This window comes from Neopelma chrysocephalum, unplaced genomic scaffold (assembly GCF_003984885.1).
Source record: "Neopelma chrysocephalum unplaced genomic scaffold, ASM398488v2 Primary Assembly neopelma1_121, whole genome shotgun sequence".
NCBI lineage: Eukaryota > Metazoa > Chordata > Aves > Passeriformes > Pipridae > Neopelma > Neopelma chrysocephalum.
The window spans coordinates 2,035,868-2,048,025 of record NW_020897783.1 but is presented as its reverse complement, the minus strand read 5'-3'; the positions used below and the strand labels follow the sequence as shown (position 1 = coordinate 2,048,025).

Below are 12,158 nucleotides of genomic sequence, written 5' to 3'. Positions count from 1 at the left end.
GAAATTTTAATTCCAATGCAATCATGGTTTTGCAATATTAATGTGTAGATTCTGAAATGTTCCCAAAAATATAGTCTGCAGGTAACTTGGAAATGTTGAAGTGTAATCCTGAGTTTATTGTGAGCTCCTTTCTGACTTAAAAAGAGAGTTTCAGGTTCCGAGAGTTAAATTCTTAAGATGCTTTGTCACCTGAAGAGGAACAGTGGTTTTGAAAGTGTCTAATTGCCACAGTATTGAGATATCTGACACTTCTGAAAACTCTTTTTTTAAGTGCTCCAAGCATTTTAACTTTTGACTGATAGCATCTCTTGGGATTAGCTCCACAGTTTTAATATAGATAATCATGTATAGGTATGTATATACTTTTTTGCAAATTAATTTTATAGTCTTTGAAAGTTTGTTTTAGGAACATGAGCATTTTTTCCAAAACACTTTTGGGCTTTACTTGCTGAATAAACCATTAAAGGTTTATACAGTGATTTGCAGCAGTTCCTTTTCAGGGATGATGTCAGGGGAATAGTCTGTACCCCCTTGGCAGAAATGTGGAGGTAAAGTGGAGATGTGTCAAAGATAAGTGCTGCAGCTAAAACGATACATCTGCAAGCAGATCGAGTGACACTGATGCTGTGACAATCCTCTGTTGTAATGACAATTACTGTTATTCCTGATGAATAACAGGAGTGATGGATGGATGATGGAGCAAAAGCATGACAGCTCCTCACTGCATGGTCTCTGTTTTTGTAGCACGTCTTTCCCTGACAGTGCCTTTACATCCCACCTAGCAGGGTGTAGCATTTGGGGGAATTATCAGAGTAGCAAAACAGAGGTTTCTGAGACTGTGCCTCTACAAGCAGATGCTGCTGTGATTGTGCTGCAGGAAGGCAAAGTTGAAGTAGTTTCAGTTGAGCTGTGGGTGGCAGCTGCAGCAGGAGGGATGTGGCACGTGTGTCATTGCAGTAATGATACAGCAGCAGAGCCAGGCTCGCTGGTGGGGCAGGTGCAGGTAAAACACAAGTCTACCACAATGCTTCTCTGTCTTTTTTTTGTTTTATTTTCCTTTTTTTCTGCAGCAGGTAGAAAGCTGTTCTGTGCAGGTCAGCTGAGGTGTAGCTGTTTTCTCATTTAACTCTGTGGCCATACCTGCAGACAAACCTGTTGTGATGTCTTAATTTTGTTTTAATATCAGACTGCAGTAAAAACACCATAGTTAAATTCAACTGCAGCAGCCTTATGGTTTATTGGTGAATAGGCAATTGTTGTCATTCTTACTGGTGAGAATAATAATGGTAATTGATTAATGCAGAAAAAAACCCACAACCTGTTGTTTTTACAGGGCTAGTTAGACTTCGCTCAAGCCCGTTTCCTAAGCTGCAGGGGACAGAATATGTGCTTAATGTCACAGCTACTGATGATAATGCCTCTGGAGGGCCCCATCCCCTTACAAGTACTGCCCAGGTTGTTGTGAAAATTGATGATGTCAACAATAACAAACCTGTCTTTCAAAAGGTAAATATTTGAGCCTCATTCATTTGTGTTGTACTGTGTGTAAATGTTTATTTAACACTGTGTTGTCACTGCAGGTGGGCAGCAGATGAGCTGCTGGGGGAGTGTATGCTCTGCTTCCCTCTCTTTTTGAGTCCTGATGCCTCTGTCTTCTCCATCTTTTCCACCCCTCCCTAAGACCAGCAGGATTTGTCCTGCTCTGTGAGCACTGTGCTCCCTGAACCACACCTCGTCTCTGGCACTGCAGAACATGAGACTGTGATGCACTTTTGGAGTTTCCATGTGACATGTGAGCAGGAATCAATAGGGATGGCTGTCTATGCAGTGGACCTGTTTCAGAATATTCCAGAATACCTCTCCAAATTACATAGGCTTCCTTTCATGGTCTGGAACTGATGAGAGAAGATTGAGTGTTTTAGCTTAAATAGTAAAGTACTGTAAAAAATAAATGCTGTCATTTGTTTTCAGAATGCTAATTCATATTAAAGATCTGTTGTCTAAAAATTTCAGATCTGATGCTGATGGCTCAAATGTTGATGGACAATGTTGCATATTTTGAAAAGTCAGCAACTATTCATGTCAGTCTTGGAAATTCTCAATAACCTCTCCTTGACCAAGTTACTTTGTGTAGAAATCCCTTTTTGACGAAAGCAGTTCTGCAGTTTGGGCAAGTGTATGCCCTCTTTTTTTATTAGACTTTTGCTAATTTAGAAAAATATTTGCATTTGGAAGTAACTGTAGCTTTTTCATTTGTTGGAGATGCTCAGTGGCCTCATGTTGTGTGTGGTTCACATAACCACAAAGTAGCAGGTGAAGTCTGTAAATTAATGATGGTACAGATAAAACATTAACAGCAGTGCATGGGAATGGAAGTGTTGCTGAATTGTTTTTCCTTTTTTTCCTCCCCTGGTATATCTTTTTTATTGCATGGTAAGTCCTTGGTTTTTCTGTTGTTTTTTTATTTTCTCCCCTCTCTTAGTGCCAGTATTATCGGGAACATGCTTCTGTCTTGGAAAACCAGCCTTCAGGGACAGTTGTACTGCAGGTTGAAGCCACTGATGCTGATGAAGGAGCCAATGGTATAGTGAAATATGGCTTGATGCACAGAGATGGTGTCCTACCAGCATTTACTATTCATCCTGACACAGGTAAAAAAAATGTCAGAACATTTAGAAAGCACTTTGTAACACTGGTGGAAAAAAGGCTTAAATAAAATCAGACTTCATGCTTTTTTATTTTTTTTTTTTGACAGCAGACAAAATATAAACTGTATTAACTGCATGAACAAGTATTCCATGAAACTAAGTTTCATACATGTCCACTACTGAACTAAACCTGATGTTTTCCCTGAAATGTGGGAATTCTGCTGTGTGAAGTAACTTGTGTGTTTTTTTAACTGGATTTTAAAAAAGCCAAATGTTATCTTGCAACATTGCTAGTGGCATATAAATGATTTATCCAAGTGACAGTAGTCTTACAAACAGCAAAGGAATTTAGTCTTGGAAGGTTGAAAATAAGTACAGGCTGAACTTTTGGAGGATAGAAGGCATGAAACATTCCTCTACCCTGTACTTACTGCTCTTCAAAAGTAATATTTCTTTAATAAAATAATTCTCTTAAAGTTATTTTGGTACTTATCAGCATTTTCTGAATTTAATTCCAGCTGTGTGTAAATGTAAGTGTAACTGAAGTTTGTATCTGCCTGAGCAGTACAATGTCAGCTGATGAAATTGTGAAATCTTGTCGTTGGATCCTTGAACCCAAAGTTAGAGGCGTATTTAAACTTCTGCTTTGTATCTCAGTGTGTTGACAGACCAGAAAACATCTACATGTAGAATATTGTCAAATGCCCAATATTTTAACTGTCTGGTATTTACTTTGTTTTCAGGAGTTCTGACAACTGTTCAGGTATTTGATCGAGAGAAACAGAGGGAATATCCCATCACTGTGACAGCAACAGATCAGGCAGCGGAACCACTCATTGGAATATGTCAGATAAATGTTGTCATCCTGGACCAAAATGACAATGACCCCAGATTTGAAAACACCCACTATGAATGTAATTGAGAGTCATTGGATAGAGTTTCGGTGCCCTGAGTGTGAGCTTGCCTGATGTCTCAGATTTTGGGGTTTTTGTTTTCTTCCTGGCAGTAGAATATGTGACAAACTAGGTGACTGCAGCCAGAGATGCTCTTACCTTAATTAGTTGCAGAACTGTTACTCCGTGTAATGTGATGTAACAAGTATGGTCTTGGCTCATAGGCCTTCCTTATGGGAAAATTCCTGGAAGCAATAGCCATGTCAGAGTCTTCCCTTACCTGAGGATACCAAGTGTCTGGTACTGCACAGGGATGGGGAATCTGTAATAACCGTGTGGGTGTGCAGTGCTGGGCATTAACTGTATCCTTGGTTTTCAGATCAATAGATTTCTGTCGTAACTTTTGGTTGCATAGTTTTCCTTTTCTCATTTGAATTTCATAATTCTTCATTGTCTGTTGTTTTACCTCTCCTTTTTGGTTCTTCAGAAAAACCCTTCCTGTTTATGGAAGCACCCCCAAGACATGTATAATATTAATAAAAAAATGAAGACTGACAATTCTCAATTAGTTTTACAATGCAAATCCTAGAAAGTAGTTTCTGACAATGTGGTCCTTTACTTCTGGTTTTATGCAATAAATTAAAATTCAATTTAAGTATAATACAGAGCAATTAGTCCTTTATTAAAATACAGTTTTAAAAATTATAAGAAATAAGAATTCTAGGTTATGAATGTGATAATATGAAGTTCAAATGTGATCCACAGCTCTGGAGTGATAGCAGCCCTTTAAAATACTCAGTGTAATGAGTATTTTAAAATACTATGCACTGAGGGCACTCAGCCCTTTAAAATACTGAGTACAATGGCCATTGTTCCAAGGAAGATCAAATTATAGCTTCCAAACATTATTACTTTAGTCTTTCTTCATGGCTAAATGAGATGTCCGTGGTACTTCAGTGAATGAATGATGTGTTTGAAATATCCTTTCCTTACATTAGATTTCTTAAGAGAGGACACAACAGTTGGGACCAGCTTCCTGCGTGTCGCGGCCCGGGACGATGACTACAGCTCAAATGCTGCCATCACATATTCCATGGCAAATGAAGAACCAAATTACTTTCAGATTAATCCTACTACAGGCTGGGTGTTTGTGAACCAACCCATATCTCAGGTATGGTGCTTGCTTTCCTTTCTAAGCTGATTGTCTCAGTGTGTCCCAGGAGGGACTGAGGCCATGAGTTTGTGTTGCCCCATCACATTAAAGGATCAATATGCTGTGTTTAAATTAAACTTGAGTTTAAGGCTTTTAGCTCATGAGTTCATTGACTGTAAATTGCATATAAGCAAACCTTGCTTTCAGCTGGAAAGCAGCACTGCCTCTGAGGATCTGCTATTCCCATTTCCCTAGCTTTGGCATGCTAATTCCAGGGGCTGGAGGGCTGAGATCATAAGCAGGGGAGCAGGAACCCAAGTGTAGAACTTCACAGTGTTAACAGGTAATAAGTTAAGACACAAACGTGAGTGTGAAATTTTGGTCCTGATACAGATTCCCTACTTGATTTATGTTAGTTGTGGTGGACTAAGTGTAGCTTTCCCTCAGGAGGATGAAGGCATAATGAATAAAATTGTCACATGAAAGATTGATCGGTTTGACCATTTCTAAACATCTACACAAACAGTTTGAGGTTTTCAGAGTTCCAGAGTAATTTGTGTTAAAATGAAAATGTTATTGTAGATGCCAGTTTTTAAATACCTAACAGATATTTTTAATACTGAAATTTAACTTCTAAGTTCCTGACACACTGTTTGGTGAATATGTGTCCTTTTAGTATGTTTTCTTTAGTGAATCTAAGAACCCTGTAGACCTAATAAAAACTTTTTATAGGTAAGCTTAAGAACTCAGGGGCTTCACAAAGTGGACTATTTTGGTTCTGTTTAGAGTTTGTGTGAAATATACTAAGGTTTATTGAGACACATATGAAAAATTTCCAACAATCTTCAGTAAAGCAAATAGCAGAATTTTCATCAACTTTGCACCTATTTAATATTTTGAGCTCAATTGCAGGTATTTTTCTTCTGTGAAGGTTTAAGTGTGCCTTTAATTTTATGTATCAATTTATTTTGGAGCCCTGTTCAAAACCTTCTGTAATGAAACCTTTCTTACTGTTCAGAGATCATCTATAATTCGAGAGGTTATTGCTACAGATGGAGGCAATAGGAGCACTAAAGTTGAACTTGCTGTAACTGTTACCAGTGCAAAAAACCAGCCTCCACAGTGGGAAAGAGACAGCTATGAAGTTGTTATTCCAGAGAATATTACACGAGATGCCTCAGTTTTGGTAAGAGTGGACAGAGTTGTTAGTCTGTCTGTAGCTCTAAGGCTTTACAGTAAATTAATGGTTTTTAATTTGCTTAAATGTGAGCTTTTATAACAGTTTTGTGTTTTGTAGCCGAGTATCTGGGAGAGTCAAAACACAAAAGCTTTGGGAAACGTTGCTGTACTTGCAGAAGTGTTGATTGCAAACACTTTTTGAACTGTGCAGACAATCAAAGCCACTTCTCCCCTTGGTGATCCCCGTGTGACTTACAACCTGGAGGAGGGACTTGTTCCAGAGACCAACATGCCAGTTCGCTTCTACCTGACTCCAAACAGACATGATGGTTCTGCCTCAGTCCTGGTAGCTGAGCCCCTGGACTATGAAACAACAAAGAGCTTTCTGCTGAGGGTTCGAGCACAGAACGTTGCTGCAGTTCCTCTGGCAGCGTTTACCACGGTCTATATCAATGTCACAGGTGTGTCGGCTCTTCAGGGATGTTACAGCAGAATCGTGCACAGTTTTTCTTTAATGCTTTATACTTTTCTCTGTCTGTGCTCTTTTGATGTTTCAGATGTCAATGACAATGTCCCATTCTTCACTTCATCCATCTATGAAGCCTCAGTAACAGAGGGAGCTGATGTTGGGACATTTGTCATTCAGGTGTCTGCCACCGACCTCGACCTTGGTCAGAATGGAGAGGTAAGGAAGGGGACCTGCATCTCCCCTGATGAAGGGTGGAGAATAATTTCTGTATGAGCAATGGCTAAATAGTCTGGGAGTCTTCACCTAGAAAAGGGAGGACTAATAGGGAAATGTAGAATGAAATAAAGTAGTTTGTTACAAGCTTCTCTGTGTTGCCATGTGAAAAATGAAACTGAAACTAGTATCTGTGAGACAGAAAACAAATAGGAAATATTTATACAACCTGGAGTTTAGGTGAAGTACTTGCTATAGAATGCTCTGTTTTGGAAGGTCTACATAGGCCTAAAATGAGATTGGATAAATTAATGGAAGAAAAACCATGTTAAAAGCTTCTACGAGTTGTAAATCACTGAGGGTATTGCAAACTGAATCCTTACAAAATATGGCAAGTTAACACCCAAAGTGGAGATATTCCTTGCTGATTTAAAAAATTGAAAGTAAGTATATCCTTAGAACAAGAGTGCAAACTGAGGTCAATCACAGAAACATATATAATAGAGACTGGAACATGATCCACAATACTGAACAAGTTCAAATCCAGCTCACCTGGGCTATTATATTAGTACTTGGTATCTTTGGCTGAGTTTGAGTGCTGTTGCACAAGCACTGTGCAGACATGTACTAGTCAACTTGGGAATTGATTAGACAAGACAGATTTATTTCCTTTAGAGATCACCAGTCAACATGCAAGGAAGTTAATTGACCTCAGATTGCTCAAGATGCAGTTTTACCAGGCTTTCTTGGCCCTGATCGAGTTCTCAGACACAAGACTGTTCTTCCTCTCTCTAAATACTTATTTAGCTGTGAACTTTCTGTAGATTAACAACTTCTGTTTAATCCTTTAGATAACTTACTCCCTGTTACATGACAGTGGCAGAGACTACGCCCATTTTCGCCTGGACTCCCAGACAGGCTCAATATACACGGCCTCAGTGTTTGACAGAGAGAAGAAGGGCTCCTACCTTCTAGAAGTCAAGTCAGTGGATGGCTCTGAATCAGCCAGACCTGGAAAACACGGGAAGCCAAACTCTGGTAAGAGACATGTCTGCAACAAGGGTGATATTACCCGGGTTGGTCTCTGAAATGCAAGATCAAATGTTAGTTTCCTTTTTTTCAAATCTACTTGTGAAAGAGTATCAGTTGGTTTGGTTTCGGGATGGTTTTTTTGCTGTTTGTGCAACAGTTGTGTCACAGCTGGAAGATAAATTTTATATGATCATCAAGCAAATTTTTTGTTCTGAAATTAAAAGAAAACGAGAGCTTCATACTTAGAGTGTAGAGAGAATTTCCTGGCTAGTAAAGATGCTCCTGTTATCTGTACAATGCAGATCTTTGGGCAGTGGAAGTGTTTCTCAAAGCGCTGCATATGGTACTGTATTCAGTCAAAAGTAGTTATGAAGTAGGAATGTTCAAGATAGAAAATCTCTTTCTTGATTGATCTCCCTGCTTAAATAACAACTTAAAATTTTGTGGCTTCGGGACAAAAAGTTATGACTAAAAACTGTACAACGGCCGTATTAGGCATCAATTATTCATGTATTATCTGTTTAAACAGATTGGATGTGACATTCATTTGATACCCAAGTGCTTTTGAGTAATGTTGGTATATATATGGTCCATAACCCTAAGGGTTTGCTTCTGTATTGTCTGCATATTTGTCTTCATTTAACGTGCAGCGAGACAGGTTAAGGAATTGTAGCTGACAGAAGTGGCACAACTGAGGGTTTTAATCTCTCGTTCCTCGTGTCTCTAGACACGGCCTATGTGCGTGTTTCCATCAGTGATGTGAATGACAACGAGCCTGTCTTTGCTCAAAGTGTCTATGAAGTAAATGTGGATGAAGACCAGGATGTGGGCTCCACTATTGTCACAGTCAGTGCTAACGATGAAGATGAAGGTAAAGTATTGGAATTCCCCATGGCTGTGTCTAAAATATTCATGAGTTAATTTCAGGACACTGGGATGTATTTAGTGGTGTTAGGAAGGGAAATTTCTTTTTGTCTCTAGATTTTAAAACTTCTTTTAAGTGTGAACTGATCAGGCATGAACATCAGTTCATAATGGAGCCGTGAGGTGTAATCTCTTATTTCAGGAGACATGCAATAATGTGGGATGATATGGAATAATTTCTGTGCCGGAAAATACAGATTCATTATAGATCATATCATTTTCTTACAAATACGCCAATATACATGTCCTGATTAACTAGAATAAATCAGACTTGATTTCAGTGAGATTCATTTACTTTCTCTGTGGGCAGTGTAGTTGTTCTTTTACTTTTTCTTCTAAACAGTCTCTTATTTGAATCTAGACTTTCTAAATGCATATGATGAGTCTTAGCTATATTGTTTTATCCACAAATCAGTCAGAAATTCAGCTACGGGTCATGTAAAAGTAAGTACACAGCCAGTGCTCATAAATGAGAGAGGGAACAGTACAGACTTGCATCTTTTGGCTGTGGTGCATCACTCATTTGACTTCACTGTATGGTGAAGCCCTACTTTTTTTGTTGCACAAGTCCCAAAGGACTGTTCTGTCAGTGTGTTTGTGAAGTAGAAGTAAATCCTGACTGCACTGGGTTCCTCGCCCACTCTGTAGGAGGCTGAGACAAATGTGGCAAAGATGTACTGAAAAAGGATTTACCTACTCAAGGAACTATTAGTTTGTTACTTAGGCTGTCTGAAAAACTGCTCTGTAGTGTTGGACAGGGGACCTGATACGATGGATATACTGCACTTTATTTCTGTCCTCTTAATACAGTAAAAGCAGAATTTCTGTGTCATGGCAAAGACACATTTTATAATTATAGACATGCCAGGGTTGAAAATGCTGATAAGTAGTCTGACATAGCTGCATGTTTTAAAAGACCAGAAAACCATAATACCACAAATCAGCTGTTGTGTGGTTTGTACTTCATCTCAACATGCCATACTTCAGTCTGCTTCCAGAAATGTGTGTTTTCTGACACTGTTGGTAATTGACAGGAACAAATGCTAAATTACGGTATCAGATCACAGCTGGAAACACGGGAGGAGTCCTTGATGTCGATCCAGAAACAGGAGCCATTTTTATTGCCCAACCACTGGACTATGAAGAAACAAAAATGTATGAGATTCACTTGTTGGCCTCTGATGGGAAATGGGAAGATTACGCAGTTATCATCATCAATGTCATGAATAAAAATGATGAGGCTCCAGTTTTCTCTATCAATGAATACTATGGAAGTATAATTGAGGAACTGGATGCGTTACCAGTCTTTGTACTTCAGGTAGTGTATTCAGTTTCAGAGACTATGATATTTCAAAGTGCACTGTGGGACAATTATGGGACAATAATCTAGCACATATGTATTAATGAAGTTTAGTTTTACTGAGGTTTTTTGTCACTGGAAGAGGAAAAGTGGACTTTTAAGAAAAAAACAATTACAAAGACAGTAGGAGAAAAAAGATGGATCATCTGTGATCCTAAAGAGCAAATAATTAGCATTTTAAAGTAGCTATCAGAATAGCATATTGAAGTTACCTCTATGCATATGAAAAATATTTTAGTACTAGAATATCTGCATTGTTGCTGTAGTGCAAAGCATATTTGTCACTCTGAATTGTCCCTAATTTGCTGTTCCCTGGCATGCACATATTAATACCCTGTCATATGCTTTTTCTTGGACTCCTTTAGACTGTAGCAACATATAGGATGTGATGCAATCATTACATATTTCATGCTTTTTGTGTCTTCTTTTCAAAACTTTTGTAGGTCATGGCAAGTGATCCTGACAGTGATGTGGATGAAGGAGATTTGAGATACTCATTGCACGGGTATGGTGCAGCTGATATTTTCACAATAGATGAGAAAACGGGCAGCATTTACTCACACAAGACGCTGGACAGGGAGGAGAGAGCGCTGTGGAGGTTTATTGTGTTGGCTACTGATGAAGGTGGAGGAGGACTCACAGGGTTTGCTGATGTGATTATTAACGTGTGGGATATAAATGACAATGCACCCGTGTTCATGTGCATGCCCGATGACTGCAATGGGAATGTGTTTGAGAACTCTCCTGTGGACTCTTTAGTCATGGAAATGGGTGCAGTTGATCGCGATGATCCAAACGTAGGTCTTAATGCTGTCCTGACTTACAGGATAACGGAGAATGTGAAAAATGAGTTTGGTACTGACATGTTTAATATCAATCCCAATACCGGTACAATCCACGTTGCAGGGGGAATGCTAGACAGAGAAAGGACTGAAAATTATTTTCTTACTGTGGAAGCAAGAGATGGGGGAGGGTTAACAGGAACTGGCACTGCCACTGTCTGGGTTGCAGACATCAATGATAACGTACCTGCGTTCACAAAAAAGATGTGGCAGGCAACAATTCCTGAAAACAGAGCCATTGACTCTGAGGTTTTGCAGGTCTGTGCTACAGATGCAGACATTGGGGAAAATGCAGACTTAACATTCAGTATCATTGGGGGAGACCCAGATCAGAAGTTTTACATTGAGAATGACAAAGAATGGCAATGTGGCACTATCCGACTGAAAAAAAAATTGGATTTTGAGAATGCACGTGAAAGAAAGTTTAATCTGACGGTTACAGTGGAAGATATGGATTTTTCAAGTATTGCAGTGTGCCTGATTGAGGTTGAAGACTCCAATGACCACAGCCCAGCTTTCCTTTCTCAATTTATTCAGACAAACCCGTTACTTGAAAACATGCCTGTAGGTACTACAGTAACCACAGTGAGAGCTATGGACAAGGATTCTGATTTGAATGGGAAGATTGTATATTCTATAAAGTCAGATTCGGATCCTATGAGACAGTTTGTGGTTGACCAATATGGTCACGTGGTTGTGGCAAATACCCTGGACCGTGAAGTCATTGAGAAATACAGTTTAATTGTACAAGCTGCAGACCAAGGGACACCTGCCCGCACTGGGAGTGTTACAGTTTTGATTAACTTGCTTGATATTAATGACAATGGGCCAAGGTTTGAGGCACCATACATGCCTGTAGTTTGGGAGAATAGACTGAAGCCTGAAATAGTTCATATGAACCACACATCAAAACTGCTTCACGCATTTGATCCGGACAGTGAGGAAAATGGGCCACCCTTCACGTTTTCCCTGCCACCACATTATCAGAACTCTTTGGATTTTTCTCTTACTGACAATGGAAATAGCACAGCAACTGTAACTGCTTTGAGGTCCTTTGACAGAGAAAAGCAGAAGGTGTTTCATCTGCCAGTAGTTATCACAGATAGTGGGATTCCACCTATGAGCTCTACAAACACCCTGACTATAACAGTTGGTGATGAAAACGACAACTGCCATGAGTCTGGCCATAAGGAAGTCTACGTGTACAGTTACAAAGGTAAGTGCTGTCTGGATGTTATATCAGATTCTGGATGTTATATCAGGTTCATGAATGCAGCAGTTTTACACATAATATTTCTCTTGCAGTCTGTTAATCTATCTCTTGAACGGTTTGCGTATTTCAAAACTGCGACTTCAATTCTGTGAGCTACTAAATAAAATGGAATAAATAAACTACATTAAGCTCAGACCCTAGTTTGTAAAATATTATCTACCAAAAAACTGTT

At 39.2% G+C, this 12,158-nt stretch overlaps 1 protein-coding gene across 1 annotated transcript in view; it reads left to right on the top strand.

Moving 5' to 3' along the window:
- LOC113974496 (neural-cadherin-like) overlaps nucleotides 1-12,158 on the top strand; it is a 56,140-nt gene that overhangs the window by 27,442 nt on the left and 16,540 nt on the right. The window contains exons 8-18 of the mRNA XM_027697661.1: nucleotides 1,334-1,506; nucleotides 2,483-2,651; nucleotides 3,392-3,562; nucleotides 4,540-4,712; nucleotides 5,713-5,880; nucleotides 6,085-6,334; nucleotides 6,431-6,558; nucleotides 7,407-7,593; nucleotides 8,315-8,458; nucleotides 9,546-9,829; nucleotides 10,315-11,929. Of these exons, the coding sequence (XP_027553462.1) occupies nucleotides 1,334-1,506; nucleotides 2,483-2,651; nucleotides 3,392-3,562; nucleotides 4,540-4,712; nucleotides 5,713-5,880; nucleotides 6,085-6,334; nucleotides 6,431-6,558; nucleotides 7,407-7,593; nucleotides 8,315-8,458; nucleotides 9,546-9,829; nucleotides 10,315-11,929 (3,462 nt within the window). The remainder of the gene's footprint in view (nucleotides 1-1,333; nucleotides 1,507-2,482; nucleotides 2,652-3,391; nucleotides 3,563-4,539; nucleotides 4,713-5,712; nucleotides 5,881-6,084; nucleotides 6,335-6,430; nucleotides 6,559-7,406; nucleotides 7,594-8,314; nucleotides 8,459-9,545; nucleotides 9,830-10,314; nucleotides 11,930-12,158) is intronic.